The 21,931-nt window shown below is 42.5% G+C and overlaps 1 protein-coding gene across 2 annotated transcripts in view; it reads left to right on the plus strand.

Moving 5' to 3' along the window:
• CRY2 (cryptochrome circadian regulator 2) overlaps window positions 1-20,100 on the plus strand; it is a 64,622-nt gene extending 44,522 nt beyond the window's left edge. Inside the window, exons 7-12 of one of the 2 annotated variants that reach the window (XM_030200832.1) lie at window positions 3,847-4,158; window positions 6,578-6,729; window positions 8,992-9,194; window positions 9,319-9,408; window positions 12,276-12,418; window positions 17,427-17,517. In XM_030200832.1, the coding sequence (XP_030056692.1) occupies window positions 3,847-4,158; window positions 6,578-6,729; window positions 8,992-9,194; window positions 9,319-9,408; window positions 12,276-12,415 (897 nt within the window). In that variant the 3' untranslated portion in view covers window positions 12,416-12,418; window positions 17,427-17,517. Of the gene's footprint in view, window positions 1-3,846; window positions 4,159-6,577; window positions 6,730-8,991; window positions 9,195-9,318; window positions 9,409-12,275; window positions 12,419-17,426 lie in introns of both variants that reach the window. The other variant, XM_030200833.1, reaches the window with a different exon arrangement.
• The last annotated feature ends 1,831 nt before the right edge of the window (window positions 20,101-21,931 follow it).

Raw genomic sequence — 21,931 nt, forward strand, 5'->3', positions numbered from 1 at the left:
AGATCTGATGGCGTCATCGGCCAATTGCCAAGTGCCGCGCTTTTTCAGCAGAGGACGGGACCCTCGATCCCTGGGAGTAGATGCTCTTCTCCAACAGTGGCCGACATAGGAGCTTCTCTATGTGTTCCCACCCTGGCCCATGTTGGGCAGGGTGCTAGACAGGGTGGCAAAGCATCCGGGCCGGATAATCCTGGTGGGTCCGGACTGGCCCAGACGTCCCTGGTATGAGGACTTGATCAGGCTCTCAGTGGACGATCCTCTGCGGCTGCCAGTGGAGCAGGGCCTGTTGCATCAGGGTCCCGTGGTGATGGAGGATCCCTCCCCCTTTGGTGTTATGGCCTGGCTATTGAGCGGCAGCGTCTGAGAAAGAAGGGCTTCTCAGACAAGGTCATCGACACTATGCTGAGAGCGAGGAAGCGCTCTACTTCTACTGCTTACGCCAGGGTTTGGCGTACCTTTGCAGCGTGGTGTGAAGCAGGCTCACTTTCTCCCTTCACTGCTCCAATTTCTTCAGTGTTGGTGTTCCTGCAAGAAGGTCTGGAGAAAGGCCTGTCGCTCAGTTCCCTTAAAGTCCAGGTAGCGGCTCTGGCTTGCTTCAGGGGCCGCCTGAAGGGTGCTTCGCAGCCAGATGTGGTGCGCTTTCTCAAGGGAGTTAATCACCTGCGCCCTCCTCTGCACTCAGTGGTGCCTGCGTGGAATCTCAACCTGGTGCTAAGAGCCTTGCAGAAGCCGCCTTTTGAACCCTTGTCGAGGGCATCTCTGCAAGACCTGACGTTGAAAGCAGTCTTTTTGGTGGCTATCACTTCAGCCAGAAGAGTTTCCGAGCTCCAGGCACTCTCATGTCGAGAGCCCTTTCTGCAGTTCACTGAGGCAGGAGTGTCTATTCGCACAGTGCCTTCCTTCCTGCCCAAGATTGTTTCTCGCTTCCATGTGAATCAGCAGCTCTGTCTCCCTTCCTTTCGTAGGGAGGACTACCCAGAGGAATACTCTGCTCTCAAATATCTGGATGTGAGACGAGTCATCATCAGATACTTGGAAGTGACCAATGATTTCCGGAAGTCGGATCATCTGTTTGTCCTGTTTGCAGGTCCTCGTAAGGGTCTGCAGGCTGCTAAGCCTACAGTGGCAAGATGGGTCAAGGAAGCCATTGCAGCGGCTTATGTGGCCGCGGGGAAGGTGCCGCCTATCCAGCTGAAGGCTCACTCCACTACAGCTCAGGCGGCCTCGATGGCAGAGGCCGGGTCCGTCTCCTTGGAAGAGATTTGCAAGGCGGCAACTTGGGCATCGGCCCATACCTTCTCCAGGCATTACCACTTGACTGTGGCTGCTCGGGCGGAGGCCCGGTTTGGAGCTTCAGTGTTGCGGTCAGGGATTTCTATGTCCCGCCCTGGGTGATTACTGCTTCGGTACATCCCACCAGTCTATGGATTGATCAGCATGATGATATGGAAGGTAAAATTATGTATCATACCTGATAATTTTCTTTCCATTAATCATAGCTGATCAATCCATAGCCCCTCCCAGATATCTGTATTGTTTATATTCTGGTTGCATTTCAGGTTCAAGTTTAGTCTTCAGTTCCTGATCAGGAGGACTTCCTGTTCAAGTTTTTCAATGGATTCTTCAAGAGTTGAGACGAATTTGTGTTACAGTGAGCTGATGCATTCCTCTCCCCTCCGTTTTATGGGGCTGGATTGAGACTTAAATTCTGCCGGCGCTCCCTCCCACTTCGTGCGGCAGTAGGGCAGCTTTGTACCCCTCCCGCTTCGGCGGTGTTAGAGTCAGTCAGCTCCTCCCGCGGTTGCGGTTGCAGGATAAGCCAGATCCCCCCGCATCGGCGGGTGTGGTGTTCCTCCCCCGCTCCGCGGGGATGAGCTGGACGGATTCCCCTCCCCCACTTGTGTGGGGATGAGCTGGGTTAATTCCCCTCCCCCGTTTTGGCGGTGGTGAGCTGGGCAGAGTGTCCCTTTGTGGGTGTAATTCTCTAAGTGCTGAGTCCTGCGGATGGAGCTTGGATATCGACATACTGAGGAGTTTCCGGCAGCACATGACCACATATAGGGAGGCAAAAGGATTGCTCTCTATCTCCACCTGCTGGTAGATGGACACAACCCACCAGTCTATGGATTGATCAGCTATGATTAATGGAAAGAAAATTATCAGGTATGATACATAATTTTACCTTTAAAATGTATGTGTTTTTGTTGTTTAGGGGCAAACCAGATAAATTCCTCTCATTCTTGCTCTTGGTACAGGGGTATTTCATGATTATGGTATTGTTAAGACACTTCTAAATAGTTTTGATGCAAGACCTTTATTAATAAGTATTTTATTATGCTATGGCAGTCATTTTAGAAGTCATTTTGAGTTTGAGATGTGCATAAGCCAGTACTTAAACATTTATCTTGCGTAAACATGTTAAGTCCCAATTTTACAAAGCCGGGATACGCACATCAAAAACCCAAGTGCTTACAAATTATAGAGGGCTTGTTTTGGGTGAAACTAGGGCTACTGCTACTACTACTAATCATTTCTGTAGCGCTACTAGACATACGCAGTGCTGCACACTGGACATAAAGAGACAGTCCCTGCTCAACAGAGCTTACAATCTAATTAGGACAAACAGGACAAAATAAGATAAGAAATAGGGTAATTACTAAGGTGGGAATGATAAAACATGGGTACTGAACAAGTGAGTAAGGATTAGGAGTTAAAAGCAGCATCAAAAAGGTGGACTTTTATCCTAGATTTGAAGATGGCCCTAGATGGAGCTTGACGTACTGGCTCAGGAAGTCTATTCCAGGCATCTGGTGCAGCAAGATAAAAGGAATGGAAAGGAAAGCGGTGGAGGAGAAGGGTGCAGATAAGAGAGATTTACCCAGGGAACGGAGTTCCTGGGGAGGACTGTAGGGAGAGATAAGAGTGGAGAGGTACTGAGGAGCTGCAGAGTGAATGCACGTAAGTCAATAAGAGGAGTTTGAACTGTATGTGGAAATGGGTAGGGAGCCAATAAAGTGACTTGAGGAGAGGGCTAGTATGAGCATAGTGACTCTGGCGGAATATAAGTAGTGCAGCAGAATTTTGAACAGATTGAAGAGGAGAGAGATGGGTAAGTGGGAGACCTGTGAGAAGCGAGTTGCAATAGTCTAAGTGAGAGGTGATAAGGGTTTCTGGTAGTGTGCTCATAAAGGAAAGAACAAATTTTGGTGATATTATAGAGAAGGAAATGACAGGTTTTAGCAATCTGTTGAGTATGTGCAGAGAAGGAGAGAGAGGAGTCGAAGATGACCCCAAGGTTACAAGCTGATGAGACAGGGAGGATGAGAGTGTTATCCACAGAGATAGAGAAAAAAAAATATGACAAAAAAAAAGTTTGTGCAGTAATTTTATCTAGCCTTCGTAGTAGTTTCAAGGTGCTCTGATGTATGTTACTTGCTGATTAACATGTTCAAAGGCCAGGTTGTAGTGTATGTAGTCATGTTTCAACGTATCTGATCTGACAGGCAGTTCATAGGTAGTAATAGCCAAAAACTGCTTCTCATTCTGAGGCCAAAGCAGCAATTTGCTGAAGAATGTAATGTTATAATAATATAACTTAGTGGTGGGAGTGAAGGGATCCTGAAAACCAGGATCAAGTGATCTCCCTCAACAGACTAGGTTAAAATCATCTTTAAATACGCTGTTGTTTTGAGCTTTTACTACAATGGGAGTTAAGTCTGTCATACTACATTTGTTGTACTCTGCCTTGGGTGAATTTCTTCATAAAAATAGTAAATAAATCTTACATGTATGCTATTATAGATAAGTAGATTCTGGGAAAGCACTGGTATTTTTTGTTTTTTTTAGGTGAAGCGGAACAATTTGCCACCTCTCTCGCTGTATGGTCAGCTCCTGTGGCGGGAATTTTTTTACACAGCTGCCACCAATAACCCAAAATTTGATCGGATGGAAGGGAACCCGATCTGTGTCCAGATTCCTTGGGACAAGAATCCAGAAGCCTTAGCCAAATGGGCAGAATGCAAAACTGGCTTCCCCTGGATTGATGCCATCATGACTCAGCTCAGACAGGAGGGTTGGATCCACCATCTAGCCAGGCATGCTGTGGCCTGCTTCTTAACAAGGGGAGACCTCTGGAACAGCTGGGAATCTGGAGTCAAAGTAAGTATTCATCTGACACTTGCAAATGTCAGTTCATTGATTAGAAACCTTTGCTTAACTATACAGAAAGAACTGAGCATGTAAGAAATTTCACACTGGGTCAGACCAGTGGTCCATCAAGCCCAGCTTCCTGTCTCCAAAAATGACCAGTCCAGCTCACTTGGAAGTACCCAGCAATGGGGGTAACCTACACAGATCTTACTGGACAGACTGGGTGGGCTATTTCAGCCTTTATCATAATCTACTATGTATATTGTTTGCCTAATAATTTACAGATGTGTCTTTAAAAAGCACGTCCAACCCTTTTTAAACTCTGGTATAGTACTCACCTTAACTACGTTTTCTGGCAGAAATTTTAACAGCTTAATTATGTGTTGACTGATAAAATGCTTCCTCCAAATATTTTAAAATATCCATTGCCAGTTAGTTTCTGTGCTTTGTTACATTGCTTACATGGTCCTGCATCAATGAAAGCATCAGTCTTTTGATGTCGGATTTTTAAGTATCTACTTCTAGCCACGAGGTGTGTGGAAACTACTTCAGAAGGAGGGTTCAGTAGTCAAGACTTATCTAATTTGTTAGTTTTGTGATGCATTTCTGTTTACCTACTGCTGTACATGACGCCCAATCAGGATTCCGATCGAATCACAGCACAGAAACAGTATTAATTACCCTGATGACTAAATTCAAACAAATGATTGCAACCGGCAACAACATACTCCTACTACAATTTGACATGTCAAGTGCCTTTGATATGGTCGACCACGAAATCCTACTACATATACTTGAATACTTTGGCATCGGAGGCAATGTCCTAAATTGGTTTAAAGGGTTCCTAACCTTGCGCTCATACCAGGTCACATCAAATTCAACTACATCTGCAGCATGGACACCAGAATGTGGAGTACCTCAAGGATCACCCCTTTCACCAACTATTTTCAATCTGATGATGACACCCTTAGCAAAACTTCTATCAAACCACAACCTCAACCCATACATATATGCTGATGACGTAACAATATATATCCCTTTCAAACAGGACACTAAAGAAATCCTTAACGAAATCAACCAAAGCCTACAAATCATGAACACCTGGGCTAATGCATTTCGATTGAAATTGAACGCAGAAAAAACTCAATGCCTGATACTCACCTCCCAATACAACACTAATGAATTCACTGCAATAAACACACCAAACCTAAACCTTCCAATCTCAGAAACCCTAAAGATCCTTGGAGTCACTATCGACCGCCATCTAACACTCGAAACCCACGCTAGCAACACAACCAAAAAGATGTTCTACTCCATGTGGAAACTGAAGAGAATAAGACCTTTCTTCCCAAGATCCGTCTTCCGCAACCTAGTGCAATCACTCGTACTCAGCCATCTTGACTATTGCAACTCACTATATGCAGGCTGCAAAGAGCAAATACTGAGGAAACTTCAAACATCCCAGAACACAGCAGCCAGACTCATCTTCGGGAAACCAAAATACGAAAGTGCGAAACCACTACGAGAGAAGCTACACTGGCTCCCACTCAAGGAACGCATCACTTTCAAAGTATGCACACTAGTCCACAAAATCATTAATGGTGAGGCCCCAGCCTACATGTCCGACTTAATAGACCTACCATCCAGAAATGCCAAAAGATCATCTAGAACTTTCCTTAACCTCCACTTCCCAACTTGCAAAGGCATAAAATACAAAGTGATGCACGCATCAGCCTTGTCCTATATGAGCACGCAATTCTGGAACAAACTACCACGAAACCTAAGAACGACCTATGAACTAACCAACTTCCGCAAACTACTAAAGACTCATCTCTTTGAAAAAATCTATCAAAAGGATCAAAGCACATGAAGACCACACACACTGTTGGCAACGCATTAACACATTCTTCTATTACACCTATCCCCATAATTCTAACACACCCAGCCTTTTTCTCTTCACTATTATTCTTTCCCCTTATCGATACCTGAACATTGTTTCAACTCAACTCCTCATAATGTAACCATAATCATGTAATAACTTATTGTACTTCCATCGTTACAATGTATTGTAAGCCACATAATCATGTAATAACTTATTGTACTTCCATTCTTACAATGTATTGTAAGCCACACTGAGCCCGCAAATAGGTGGGAAAATGTGGGATACAAAAGCAATAAAATAAATAAATAAATACATACATACGCCAGGGCATAATATTTTGAGATATCTTTATATGCAAAGAGCTACATAAAATTATTGACTTCAATTTTGTTGCGCACGAGAGATAGCTCAGACTTTAAAACTAAAATGCTAGTGACACGATCACCCAGCGTTTTATTTACTTCAAAACCTTGTGGTACCTGTGTCTTGTATCTGGTCTCCATTTGTAAGATCTTTTCTCCCTTTCCATCTCTCATTCTTTGGCAGGTCTTTGATGAACTCTTACTGGATGCTGATTTCAGTGTGAATGCTGGAAGCTGGATGTGGCTGTCTTGTAGTGCCTTCTTCCAACAGTTCTTCCACTGCTATTGCCCTGTGGGATTTGGGCGTCGGACTGACCCCAGTGGTGATTATGTAAGGTGAGAGGGAAATCTATACAGGCACTAGTGTTACTGTTGATCCAGGCTGGTTTGTGAGGTGTAGAAGCTATTCCATTTATCACATGTTTATACTAGGGCTGTTCATCGATTACAATTTTTAATCTCACGATGGATTGTGATTAGAAACAACCTCATTCGCATTTCCTCCCGTTCAGTACAAAATATAGACAGTAAGAAGTAAATTCTCAGAACTGACATGTTTCAATTACTAAACTGAAAATAAAATCATTTTCTTACCTTTATGGTCTGGCGATTTTATTTTAATCATCTTGTTCCCTGTCTCTGTGGTCTGAACTCTGTTTCCAAGACCTCCTGTCCGTTCACTATTCTATCCTCCTTTCTTCTTCACTCCCTGCCCTATATCCATCTTTTATGTCCAACTTTCTTCCATTTTTCTTCATCCTTCTTATGTCTGTCTAGTTTACAGCGCTTCCCTTTCCCTTCATCTATAGGCTGCAAATCCTTCCTTCTCTCCTCTCTTCTCTTCCTTTCCCTACCATCTATGTGCATTTCCCCTCTCTTCCCTTCTCCTACCTTCTGTTCATGGCCACCATATCCCTTCTTTCTTTCTTTCTTTCTTTCTTTCTTTCTTCCCCCATTTCCACATCTATCCCTCTCTTCCCCTTCCATCCAGCATCAACCCCTTTCTCTCCCTGTTTTCCCAACCATCCAGCATTGCTCCTCTCCCTCCATCATCCACCATCGACCCATCTCTCTCTCTTTCCTCTCACAATCCAGCATCACCTCTCTCTCTCCCCCCACTGTTCATTGTCTCCCATCTGTTCCCTGTCATACACCATTAACATCCAACATTACTCTGTCTCTGTCCCGCTCCCCAAACCATCTACCATCACTCCGTCTCTCCTCCTTTCCCCACCACCACTACCAAAAAACAAAATCATCATCCCTCACTTCCCCATCTCTGTCTCCCTCCCGCTCTCCCCACCCCCAACCATCTGTTTTTGCTTTGTCTCCCCTATATCCTGCATTGCCCTATCTTTTCCCCTCCCCATAGTGTGCACTGCTCTGTCTCTCTTCACCCCCCCATAGTGTGCACTGCCCCGTCTCACCTCATCCCCATATCCTGTATTGCCCTTTCCTCATCCTCTAGATCCTGAGTTGCCCTGTCCTTCCCCCTCCCACTGGCTTTACTCATTTTAGATGGTCTGGAGCTCGTGCGCTGATCCCTTGCTTCTCTCTTCACCATGGCTGTAGCGGCAGCAAGCAAGAGACAGGGGCGTTCCCCTCTGCGTGCTGCCACTGGCTCTGCCAGTTTCTGGGTCCAGCAGAGCCAGCAGCAGCACGCAGAGTGGAACATCCCTGCGCCTGTGTTTTGCTTGCTTGACACTACAGCCACGGTGAAGAGAGAAGCAAGGGATTGGCGCATAAGCTCCAGACAATCTAAAATGAGTAAGCCAGTGAGAGGAGGAGAGGCCAGGGAGACAAGACGGGGCAAAGCTGGATTCGGGGATGGGGAGACAGAGGAATGCCTTAACTGCATTAAAAATTTTAACGCTAGTTAAGCATTTAGCGTGTTAACCGTGTTATTAATGCATTAAATGTACAGCCCTAGTTTATATCGTAATTGTAATTAAAGTGTATAAAACAAAGGGGTTTTAATGTTTGGCCAGCAGTGCTGGAATACCTTGGCCAACCAATGTTATGAGAACTGTGGTGCAGATACCGGTAGTATTGCTGGAATCCCTCAGATGCACATTTCCCATTAGTACATCTAGCAGTTCTGGATGATGTAAACCAGTGTTATGCTTCTCTTGTTTTCAGTGGCCAACATAGCATTGTCTTATTTTACTAGGTAAAATATGCCCATCAAAAGTCAATTTTCTCCTCTTAAGTGCTCCTGAGGGGACATGTGATTTTGGTACAAGAAGGTACCCTTAGCTGTATGCGTGATGACAGCCAGTATTCCACACACTATCTTTTTCCCTAGATCTGTTTTGGAACTTCTGCATTTTAGTTTAATATAGTAAGGCATTGGAAGCATATATACAATGGTTTCATTATATAGTTTAGGGTTCTGTGGCTGTCAGACAAAGAGAACTGTGGGGCCTTGAAAGCTTACATAAAGCAACATTTCTTGGCTCATTTATGTTGGCCAAATAGAAATTTTTACTGTCTAGAAATAACTTCATTATAGACTATGAAATGTTTTCTTCAGTTGTTTAACATTTGTAAGTCCTTTTCCTTAGTCCCTTTCATAATATTAAATCTTCTGTACATCAGACGGTACTTGCCAAAACTGAAGGCATACCCTTCAAGGTACATCTATGAACCATGGAATGCCCCTGAGTCGGTACAAAAAGCAGCCAAATGCATTGTTGGTGTTGACTACCCCAAACCGATTGTCAATCATGCAGAAGCAAGCCGGCTAAATATTGAGCGCATGAAGCAGGTCTACCAGCAGCTATCGCGCTACAGGGGATTGTGTAAGTACAGACTGTGCCACAGAAGGCCATGAGGCTGAGAAACCTGTGTTGAGATTTTACCCTTCTTGGTAATTTTTTATTACCAGTTTGTTTACTGATCACACTTTCACTTTTCCTGTTTCAGGTATGCTGGCTTCTGTCCCTTCCTGTTCAGAAGATCTCAGTAACCCGCTTGCAGATCCTGCCTCAGGCCAGGGCTATAAAACTGGTACAGGTGAGAAGTGTTAGTTAATTTAGAAGTACTGGAGATTCACATGCAGCCTGAAACAAAGTTGCCACATTTTGTTTAATTTCTTCTCTCTTAGGACGTCTGCCAATTTGATAACTTATTCTCCACCTGTTATGAATTTGCCATTAAATTGAAATTAGTCCTACCCTTAATATGGGAAGTAAGGAAGGATGTTAATAACAACGTGTAGAGCATAAGAAATGCCATATTGAGACATACCACAAAACTAACAAATAATGGGGAGTCTTTTACTAAGCTACCACACTCCTCTAGCTCGCGGTAGAAATCAGCTGACAGTAAACGCCGAGATGCCCATAGGAATATAATGGGCTTCTCACAATTTACTGCCAGCTGATTTCTATCACTACTACTACTAATAATAAGAATCATTTCTATAGTGCTACTGGAGTGGAGGAGTGGCCTAGTGGTTAGAGCACCGGTCTTGCAATCCAGAGGTGGCCGGTTCAAATCCCACTGCTGCTCCTTGTGATCTTGGACAAGTCACTTGACCCTCCATTTCCTCAGGTACAAACTTAGATTGTGAGCCCTCCTGGGACAAAGAAATATCCAGTGTACCTGAATGTAACTCACCTTGAGCTACTACTGAAAAAGGTGTGAGCAAAATCTAAATAAATACTAGATGTATGCAGCATTGTACACATTATATGCAGGTACTTTGTCTCTAGAGGGCTCACAATCTTAAGTTTTTGTACTTGAGGCAATGGAGGATTAAGTGATTTGCCCAAGGTCACAAGGAGCTGCAAGGGAATCAAACCCAGGTTGTCAGGATCAAAGCCCACTGCACTAACCATTAGGCCACTCCTCCCTATCATGAGCTAAAAACGCTACCACGGCTTAGTAAAAGACCCCCTATATGAAGTATTTATTTTTTCATGCAGTACATAGTTAAGCTGTGAAATCTGTGGCCAAAGACATGTTTAAGGTGACTTTACAGCAGGATTCAAAAGAGGTTTGGATAAGTTCCTGGAGGAAAAGTTCATAAATGATTAGCCAGATAAGACTTGGGGAAAGTATTGCTTAATGCTTGGAATGAACTATGAGAAATGTAATCTACTTTTTAGCATCTGGATTGACCACTGTAAGAGACAGTGTGCTGATTTTGATTCAGCCCTGACGTAATGTTCATATGACTGCCGGCCCATCAAGCCCAGCGTTTTTTCTCTGACAGTGGCCAGTTTGAGTCACTTGGAAGTACCTGATAGATAATGGTTTTCCCTGTTAGATCAGTTGCTCATCCCCAGAAGTAAGAGGAAGCAATCTTCCAGGTCTATTTGACGAATAGTTTTGTCCAAACCATTTTTTAAACCCAGTTATTCTACTCATTACATTTGTTTAATATATGTTGCGCTCTAGTATTGGAACAAATACAGAAGAAACCTGTCTTCGCAGAAAACAACAATAATCAAAAACAGCGAAGATGATGCAAAATAACGGAAAAAAATAAAAAAGGAGAAAAAAGAAGAAACAACAAAAAAATGGAACAAGGAAATAAAAATTGCAAAAATGTGCACAAGAGAAGAAAAAAACAAAAATTATGTATATAAACAAAATAAAAAAACAGAAAAAGACGTCTTTTTCTGTTTTTTGATTTTGTTTATATACATAATTTTTGTTTTTTTCTTCTCTTGTGCACATTTTTGCAATTTTTATTTCCTTGTTCCATTTTTTTGTTGTTTCTTCTTTGCGCTCTAGTATTGGACCATTGATTTTCCAAACTTAGTAGTATTTTTCATTTACCCTGTGATTTTAGGAATACTTTTTAAGGTTGCACATAGGTTAGAGAATTGATCACCTGTGCAGATCCTATTGCTGTTACGTCCAGGAAGACAGTTGTGATGGTATTTGATATATAAAAATATCCTGTAATCACCTCCGTAATCAGATTGAGGAGTGCTTGCACAGATGTGTTGTGTGATCAGCAGCTGATGCTGATTGCACAAGTTTTGAATACTGATCTGACTTTTAACTGTCCTGTAACTGATTTGATTGTAGACCAGTGCTTATCAACTTTTTTATGAAGTGAACCCCCCCCCCCCCCCCCCCCCCCCCCGGAATTGGTTTCTTTTCTTTGAGCTGGACTAAAAGAGATCTGGATTCAGTTAGAGGATGTTGGTTCTGCACAGTTTGTGTCCTGAGTCAGCACTGCAACCTTCACCCTGTCTCCTTGAGTGTAGTTCGGACATTGACGATCCCCTGGTTTCACCTATCCAAGTTTCAGTTATTCCTAAACGTTTAGATGCTGTTCTCCGATTTCATCATGGATCATTGGGAATTTCTTGGGGGGGGGGGGTGACTGTTTTAGGTACAGTCAGGCAGGTGTTTGACCTCTTGCACTTTTATTTTCTCTGTTGTGATGAGGATTATAGTTCCCATTTCTATATGCCATTGGTATCCCCGAGGTCTCTTGGTTTTCTGGCCCAAAGTGACCAAACAGATCTAAAGAAAGGTCTCTGTCAGGTCAACAGTCTTTTAGTAATGTTGGATATTAAGTAAAATTCTCTAGCAACTTTAAAATAAGGTTGAGTGCTACTGTGTAATTTTCTTATTTATAAAACATCACTTGTGTTTTCCCTCCTAACAAATATCTGATGCCATGAACAGAGAAAACCCAGGTTGTGTCTCAGATTGTTTTATTCTAGGTGGCTTTTAATTTTGCAGCTGATTAGGGAAGCTAGAGCTCTTGTGGTTTTTTTACCTGGTGAATTTTAGCCTCATAAAAATACTTAGGAGAAACCTGAGTGCAGTAGGAATCTGTCTAAAGGAAAAAATAAGAATGATTTGTGTGGTTTGATTTTTTTTTTTATTGTTCATTTTTCAATTTGGCATACTAGCTTCAAAGGTGTTGCACTGTGGTCAGACCTCTCCCAAGCGAAAACATGAGGGCACAGAGGATTTACAGAGTGAAGACAGGTTCAAGAGAACCAAAGTCACAAGTTTGCCCATTCCAGAGATACCCACGAAGGACTTCTAAAAGGTTTGTCGAAAGAAAACTTCTCTCAGAGAGCTGACTTGGAGTTTGGATGAGAAATGGATACAAACAAATTGGACAGTGAAATAGTGTGATTAATGACTTTACACTTCATTCATAAAGTGTGTATTAATTTTAGAAAACACTTCCTTTTGTGAATTTAAATTAATTCTGGGAGGCAGGGCTGACTCAAATATTTTTAAAGACCTAGATATGGATATAATGGATGTGATTTTGTAACTGAGCACCTAAAAGTTTCTTTAAAGAAAAGTAAAACTTTTATGCCTATATGCCTTTTATAAAATAGGCTTGTGCAGTGACACCCAGTACCACGTACATGCTCTTGCATAAATTTACACCTGCTCCAAAGAAGGTATAAATGTGCGCATGTACCTTAAGCATGTAATGTATATTTGTAAGTATTCACCTACCAAGCAGCTGTGCTCAAACTAATCCCCCAGGGAATGTCTGTGTTTGGTGCATGACCTTGTATATAAAAATGTTTGGGCCTAAAAACCAGGGTCAGGATAGGAAACAGAGAGTGGGGTTAAATGGGTAGTATTCACAATGGAGAAGGTAGTTAGTGGGGTTCCTCAGGAGTCAGTGCTAGGACCTCTGCTTTTTAATATAGTTATAAACGATTTAGAGATGGGAGTAACCAGTGAGGTAATCAAATTTGCTGATGACACAAAGTTATTCAAAGTCGTTATTAACTCACGAGAGGATTGTGAAAAATTACAGAAGGACTTTACGAGACTGGGAGACTGGGCGGCTAAATGGCAGATGACATTTAATGTGAACAAGTGCAAGGTGATGCATGTGGGAAAAAAGAACCCGAATTATAGCTACGTCATGCAAGGTTCCACGTTAGGAGTTACACACCAAGAAAGGGATCTGGGTGTCGTCATTGATAATACACTGAAACCTTCTGCTCAGTGTGCTGCTGCGCCTAGGAAAGCAAATAGAATGTTGAGTATTATTAGGAAAGGTATGGAGAACAGTTGTGAGGATATTATAATGCCGTTGTATCGCTCCATGGTGCGACCGCACCTTGAGTATTGTGTTCAATTCTGGTCGCCGCATCTCAAGAAAGATAGAGTAGAATTGGAAAAGGTGCAGCGAAGGGCAATGAAAATGATAGCAGGGGTGGGACGACTTCCCTATGAAGAAAGACTAAGGAGCCTAGGGCTTTTCAGCTTGGAGAAGAGACGGCTGAGGGGAGACATGATAGAGGTATATAAAATAATGAGTGGAGTGGAACAGGTGGATGTGAAGCATCTGTTCACACTTTCCAAAAATACTAGAACTAGGGCATGAGATGAAACTACAGTGTAGGAAATTTAAAACAAATTGGAGAAAATGTGTTTTCACCCAACATGTAATTAAACTCTGGAATTTATTGCCGGAGAACCGTAGTGAAGGCGGTTAGCTTGGCAGAGTTTAAAAAGGGGTTGGACGGTTTCCTGAAGGAGAAGTCCATAGACTACTACTAAATGGACTTGGGAAAAATCCACAATTTCGGGAATAACATGTATAAAATGTTTGTACGTTTGGGTAGCTTGCCGGGTGCCCTTGACCTGGATTGGCTGCTGTCGGGGACAGGATGCTGGGCTCAATGGACCTTTGGTCTTTTCCCAGTATGGCATTACTTATGTACTTATGGTATGAACAAATACAAGGTATGAGCAAATAGAAGGTGATATTGTGGTAGAATGAGGTTCATGTATGGTAAACGCATTGGGGGAATTTAGAGAGGCAGAGGAAGAGTTAGGGTATGTCCATTATGTTCTTTGGTTGCGTTATATCGCAGGTATCCAGGTTTTTTTATGTTGGGTCGGTATGATGTTAACCTGTGGCTGAGGAGTTTCGTCTAGTTTGGATGCAGGTGTCTTGTTTCTCTGGTGTGGAATAAACATCTGGAGGAGCTTAAAACGGTTCAGGCCTGTTTCTTTCATTCATTCATTTATTTACTTATTAGGATTAATTTACCGCCTTTTTGAAGGCATTCACTCAAGGCGGTGTACAGTAAGAATAGATCAAATATGAGGAATAGAAAATTACAGCAGTAAAAAATATTCAAATATCAATACAAAGTATGGCATAGTCAGTGCTTTTTTTTGTGCCAGTACGGTGTACCGGCACCTTTTTTGTGAGGTCCGACTCACCTGCCTGTTCTCTTCTGTTACCCGTGCTCCCTGCTTTGAAATCTTTACCTAACGTTACGGCGAACTGCCAGTAAAAGCAGCAGGCAGGCACTGGCAGGCAGGCTCGCTTCCTCATTGCTTCCCTTCCCTCTCAGCACGTCCCACCTTCCTCTGATGTAATTTCCTTTCTGCGAGGGCGGGACGCACTGAGAGGGAAGCAACGAGGAGGCGAGCCTGCCTGCCAGTGCCTGCCTGCCTGCTGCTTTTACTGCCGGTTCGCCGCGATTTCGGATAAACAAAAGATTTCAAGGCAGGGAGCACAGGTACACGAACGGAAAGTTGGAGGGGGGGGGCTGGGGTTTGAACGAATCACTGGACATGGAGGGGAGGGGAGAGAGGAGAATTGCTGGACATGGAGGAGAGGGGAGGGCAGGGGAGAGAGGAGAATCGCTGGACATGGATTTGAGGGGAAGGCAGGGAAGAGAGAATTGCTGGACATAGATAGGAGGGGAGAATCGCTGCACATGGATGAGAGGGGAGGGCAGGGGAGAGAGGAGACATGCTGGACATGGATGGAGGGGAGGGAAGACAGGAGATAGAGGAGAATTGCTGGACATGGATAGATGGAGTTGGCGGGGAGAGAGGAGAAATGCTGGACTTGGATGGAGGAGAGGGGAGAGAGAATTATTGCTTTATATGGATACAGGGGAGGGGAGGGAAGAGACAGGAGAAATTCTGGACATGGGTGGAAGGGAGGAGAGAAGAGAGGAGAAGTGCTAGACTTGGATGGAGGGGAGGAAAGAAAAAAGAAGATGCAGCATATGGATGGAGATGAGGGAAAGGGAAGAGAGGAGAAAAACTGCACATGGATGGAGAAAATAGGCAAAAGCTGGATCCATGTTATACCTCCTCCAGTCAGTTCTACGGAGGAGGATCCAGCTTTTACTTATGGATGTGGGGCAAGAAATGAAGAAGAAAGGAAGAAAGTAAAGAAATAAATGGAAAGGAAGCCTTGGAAACGGTGTTAAGAGAACAGATAGAGAGCAGCAGAATCAGAGACTGGGACCAATATGGATAGAAAAACAAAAGTCACAAGACAACAAAAGTAGAAAAAATCATTTTATTTTCATTTTAGTGTTTGGAATATGTCCAGTTTGAGAATTTACATCTGCTGTCTTATTTTGCACTGGGTATACTGGAGCTGTAACAGCTTACAGAAATTATTTATAATGAAAAAAAATCATGTTATTTTTTTTCTTCTATACTAGTATAATATTTTCAATGATGTCTGTTTATATGTGCCATGGCTAGTATAAGAGGTATGGCTAATGTGGGAGTGGCTATAATAGGGTAGACAGAAGTACAAATGAAACCGTTGTATATTACTCAAATCTCCTTTTTTCTGTTTTTATATTTGCTGTGCAACATGTGTAAATTCAACAATCTCAGTGAAATACCTCTAGGTAGTAGCAAACAGCTAATGTTTGTCAAGAGTGGAGGGTAGAACCATATGTGGTGACTCCACCCATAATGAGTACCGGCACCTTTTTTTCTACAAAAAAAGCACTGGGCATAGTATACTACTTACAATGTCAACACAATACGTAATAGAACATTTTAATTGACAGTGAAGGGTTTAAGCAAAGATGGAACATATAGATAGGTAAGAGAGTAAGAAGAGTTAGAAAGTAAGGTGACTGATTTAGAGAAAGTTGCACGTGAGGTCAGAGAGATGGTTAAATATTGTCTCAGCTAGGGTAATGTAGTAACATAGCATAGTAGAGGAGTGGGTAAACATGCCCTGCTGCAGTATGTGCAGCTGATGATATGACTGCACCATAGTTTTCTCATTTATTTTAATATTGGGGGAGGGTGGTATTATATACACTGCCTTTGGCTGTAAATGTGGGTTTTAAGACTTAGATTTTTATCTTTAATTTAATTTAAATATTGTCACGGCAGGAATAAAATAAGACCTAGGGTTAAACTGAGTAGATGAATGAATATATAGCCTTAAATAAAACTAACTAAATATACGCAATAAGACAGGGACTGTACTGTATGAGAATTTCTGCATTTATTTGGAAACGTATTTGGTGTCTCACTCTTCACCCTTTCCCAGTATTCCTCTAATCTTGATGCCCACTGTAATATGGGGCAATATTCAAAGCTTGATATGCAGATGAACTCGTTTAAAACTGCCATCCCCCCCCCCCTTGTTTTTTTTTAATGTTTTAAATCTCACAAAGTTTTATTTAGATTCAAATAGTCACATAATATCAAAACGAATCTCTCCCATTATACTTTTCCTTAGAATCTGCATATGAAGAGACCCTTTGAGTACCAAACAGACCCAAGTTAAGAAAAAATTATAAATCTCACTTCTACAGCTTTAGTTACAGTTGATAAGTGACTTAAATTGGTTGTGGCCTTTTCCTTCGAGTTAGCAGTTTAATGTTAGACATGTCTACAATTTATAATTTGTATGTTTAAAAAAATGTATGTATGTTTTGCCGTAACCTGACATGGAATAAGGAGAGATATAATTATGATTGATAAATTGCTATAAGATTGCTAAAACACAGAGAGACAAAAAGTAAAAAGCCCCTATCGAAATTACATCCTCCTTTCCCCTGCTTCCACCCACAGGGCCATTTTACAGTCCAAAACAGGTGCAATATATTTATGCCTCACTTTCTGAAAATGTTCATAGGGAAACTCCACAGTGAATTTTGCTTTGAAAATGAGCTTGCAGGCCTGCTGCTGGTACAAAATATCCAAGACACATCTGCAGACTCAACAGCCCCTCTTTTTGTGGATGAGAATTCAGGATGGACATTGATTTCTTTTGATCTGTTTCTCTCTTCCAGGCGAGAAGAGTACCTATAAGGTTCACAGGTACAACTCCCTGGAGCTGCAAGAGAAAGATACACAAATCCAGAGGGACCTAAAAGTTGATTCTTAATTAGGACTCTACCATGGATGTGCATATCTGCAAGCATGTGGAATGCAGAATACTGCTCGAGAACTGATTGCAGCAGACCTTCAGTGCTGGGGTATTCTCATATGACTTCACAGCATTTCCTTCATGCAAAGGCTTTGCTTTTTTTTTTGTATTATGAAGTGCTATTGTAGTATGCCCGGATCAGAATTTGAATTCCTGCTTCTTGGGTTTGTTGTATTTAAAAATAAAATTGTAACGCACACTACCTACTATTCTAGACAGGTAAAAATAAAACATATACAATTAAAATACAAAACTTAACATACAATGAAGCAACAAGATAAACAAATTTGACAAAAGCCTCTAGCGAACTCTAATTTGCTCCAAAGGATGATCAGTACAACAGCCAACCAATTACTAGACCTCCTGTATTACCAGGAGATGATACTAGTTGGTACCTCAATAAATAAGTCTTTAATTGTTTCCAAAAAAGGTCTAATTTGTTAATAGAATGCAATTCAGGAGGTGATGTGTCCAAAAGTATTGGGCTTGTAACATGAAAAGTAGAAGCTTGGTATTCTTCGAGCCTAATCTGGTGGAATGAAGGTGCAAGCAAAGTGTAGAAGGATGAAGTCCCATGTAACAACAACAACCAAACCAAAACAGCGCGGCAATAAAATACAAGAACCAGTCCAATAAAAGCGTCAGGCATTTAATATCAGTTCATCAATGAATGTGGCACCAACAGAACAACTCAAGAATTGGACACGGCCACGTTTGTGCAATTGGTGCCTGCATCAGGAGTCATGCAGTACTCAAGAGTGTCACCAGACACTTAAATGATGAACAGATGTATGCAGCCAGAAAAGGCCATTGGTTGCAAGAAGGTATCAAACGGTTCAGCAGTACAGTCCCTCTATGCTTACAGCGCTGTAAAACTGATTGAACTCGAAAAAGCCAAACAATTTATAGCAGAACTGCCCCAGTACAAGTGCCCCTTGTATTTTATTGCCCTGCTGTTTTCTGGAATGAAGGTGCATCCAACAAATCTGAAAAACATAAGAGACCTAAGGGGGGTGATAAATTTGTAAAGAAGCTGCCATAGACAAAGGGGCATCATTATTTAGCAATTTGTAAATTACTGTTATAATTTTAAACTGAATTTGCCGCACTATGGTTAGCCAGTGTAAATTGATCAGTATTGGCAAGTTGACAGTCTGAAAGGGCAGTTTTTGCTGGAAGAGTTGCAAAAGTAATTCATGCTGGTAGCAGCCTCTTTCATCTGCCTCATCCTCGTATACTTGTGTAAAAAATGTGTGGCCATTGTCCACAAGGAAACAATTTGCCTGCAATGTACATTCTGCTCACAAAATTGTGTGTGTGTGGGGGGGGGGGGGGGGTGGAGGTGCAGTCCTGGTGATTTCAAGAAGACTCAAGGGCGCATTTTTCATGAAGTGGTATGAAAGGAAAGGTTTATTTGAGGGATGGATTTAGCAATTGTGCTTCTATGTTTAGCTACGATGAAAGGAAGATTATTTCAGATAATGTAAATAGACTGCATCAATAAAGCTCTCCAATTATAAAGTGAAATACATAGACACTTGAATGGAAGCTCTTTTTCTGAGATGAGCCCAAATTAAGGCCACTTGAGAGTGACTGTGGCGTCTATGAGCTTACTATGTGGAAACTGGCTGCAAGAGCACCATGTTAGCAAGAGGAGTTAGAATAAGGAATGAACTAAAATATCCAGATCAATCATCCTACAGATAAAGAGCAGTGTGCAACTCGCCAATTATACAGTGCCTGCTCCAGGATGATAGTACAGCAGTTCTGTTCAGAGATGCAGCACATACACATTCCCTGCCTTTCAGTGAGGGCGATTTACTGCTTGTGTGCCCTCTGCAGCAACAGCTTTGCAGTGACCAGCTGCAAGAGTACATGTTCAGATGAGGTGCTAAGTTATAGAATTACCCCTAAAATTAGGCTCCTCGATGCCACACCCTGAGTACCAATTCTGTAATGGCACCAAGATTCTTTATAGAGTACTATTCTAAGCCTCGATGTGCCAACATTTAGGCATTCCCATGTGCACCATGAAGTGTGTGTGTGTGCAACTTACAGTATTCCATAAGGTGTGCATACAAGTAGCAGATGCCCATGCTCCACCCATGTGTACACCCCTCCCTTGCAGTTAAGTACTATAGCACTTGAGCGCTAACTTATAGAATACTGCACGGTACATTTGTGGGTTGTAAGTGCCAATTAAGATGCCACTTATGTGCATAAGACACACCTAACTTCACGCACCCAATTATAGAATTTCCCTGGGTTTGTCTGAGGAATAAGTCCAAAACCTGATAAGTATTTGAGGATCTACCATATTCCAAAGTATTTTAAAACAAAAAAATAATAATAAGCCTGAACACCAGGACTTTCAATATTCATCTGAGAAACATAAATCAAGTTTTCGCCTTGGTACCTTTTAATACTAGGCAAATTGAATTAGTGTATGTATAGGTAATATGTGTAGCTGAAAACTGTAATGCACAACTCTTAGCTGATGTGCAGAATGCAATAAAAAAGGTGACTGATTAACGTACCATATCTTGTCTTTCTCACTGTACCTACAGTACCTGAATATAACTTGCTTTGAATTAATATTGAAAAGGAATGAGCTACATCTGCATAGTATACCTTGCCAGCTTGCCTGCATGCATTTGGCCATATTGCTAAATATGGCTTCCATATCATCCCACTAGATCAGATACTACTACTACTACTACTACTACTATTTAGCATTTCTATAGCACTACAAGGCATACGCAGCGCTGCACAAACATAGAAGAAAGACAGTCCCTGCTCAAAGAGCTTACAATCTAATAGACAAAAAATAAATAAAGTAAGCAAATCAAATCAATTAATGTGAACGGGAAGGAAGAGAGGAGGGTAGGTGGAGGCGAGTGGTTACAAGTGGTTACGAGTCAAAAGCAATGTTAAAGAGGTGGGCTTTCAGTCTAGATTTAAAGGTGGCCAAGGATGGGGCAAGACGTAGGGGCTCAGGAAGTTTATTCCAGGCGTAGAATACTGCACGGTACATTTGTGTGTGTAAGTGCCAATTAAGATGCCACTTATGTGCATAAGACACACCTAACTTCACGCACCCAATTATAGAATTTCCCTGGGTTTGTCTGAGGAATAAGTTGGTTATATCACCCTGCCAGCAAATGGAGACAGAACACATATTTCCAGTTATGACATTGCTAGTATAAGGAGGGTCCATTTCAGAAACTTGCCAGTATTCTGTCAACAGCAAACTGTGGCACAGCTTAAACTGGTGCAGCAGAGTTGCCTGATTGAGGTCCCTGAGACACGGGCTGCAGGCTATGGGCTGCACACTTGGGTTGAACAGAAATCGGTGATTAGAGCTCTTGGGAATTGGGCTGCAGACCTTTCTCCTGATGGAACTTGGTTCTTACCTGGGTTCCTGCCAGATTGAGGAGGGATGTGTTTGGTAGCTGGGCCAGACTCTTCCCTCCTTGCACCCCCAATCGCTTCACTGCTGTTTTTAGTTTCATTCCTCTTCAGGGTTATGGAATAAAGCTTATTTTATAAAAAACAATGGATCATGTCAGAAAGTTGGGAGCAGCAAACAGCAGTTAGGGTCCTTCCTCTCATCAGGATGGAGAGTGTTGAAGCATTTAATTTAATTTAGGTATTTGATAATCCACTTAACCATCAAGTTCAAAGCGGAAGACAATTGCACATTATAAGAAGGGATATATGCTGGAACAAGGGTGCCATTGTGGTGCCAGCATCAGTTGATGCATAGGTAACATGCCAGGTTTCTTTTCCCCAAGTGTGATCAAAGTGTAGAAGGAGGAGTTTAACAGCAGAGTGTATGGATGAGATGTGCAGCACGCTTTCCCTTGGTTGCAGGAGTACCATGGGACAGGGTGACCATGTGGTTTCTCTCCGGGCCTTGGACTGTAAGCCAGGAAGAATGTCATCCATCTTGGATTCTGGGTGCACTTCTCAATGAGGCAGCTGTGGTCCTTGTGGATTTCTGGGGACTCCCCCCTCCCCCCAGCCCATCCCTGAGTTGTGGGGTGGACCTGTTTTTAGCAGCTTCCATTTGTTTCTCCCTCTCATGGCCCTCCATTCGGAATCTGGCTGTTTTACAGGGTGCAAAATAATGCTCTGCAATCTTCCTTAGGGCAGTTCAAGGGGATCTCTGGTCCTGGGTTGACCAGAGGATTCTATTTTCTGGCCCTTTGACTTCCCAAGAGGCTTTTAGGCTGTCTGGGGAGGTACAAGATGAGATTTATGGCTCTGTCCCTTTTCTGTTGTGGAGGGGTTTGGGTGATACAAAGGAGGATGGAGGGGGCTAGTAGCCCATGTAGTAGCATTACCCCACAAGTCTTCCATCTGTGG

Source organism: Microcaecilia unicolor, chromosome 4 (assembly GCF_901765095.1).
Source record: "Microcaecilia unicolor chromosome 4, aMicUni1.1, whole genome shotgun sequence".
In the NCBI taxonomy this organism is placed as follows: Eukaryota; Metazoa; Chordata; class Amphibia; order Gymnophiona; family Siphonopidae; genus Microcaecilia; species Microcaecilia unicolor.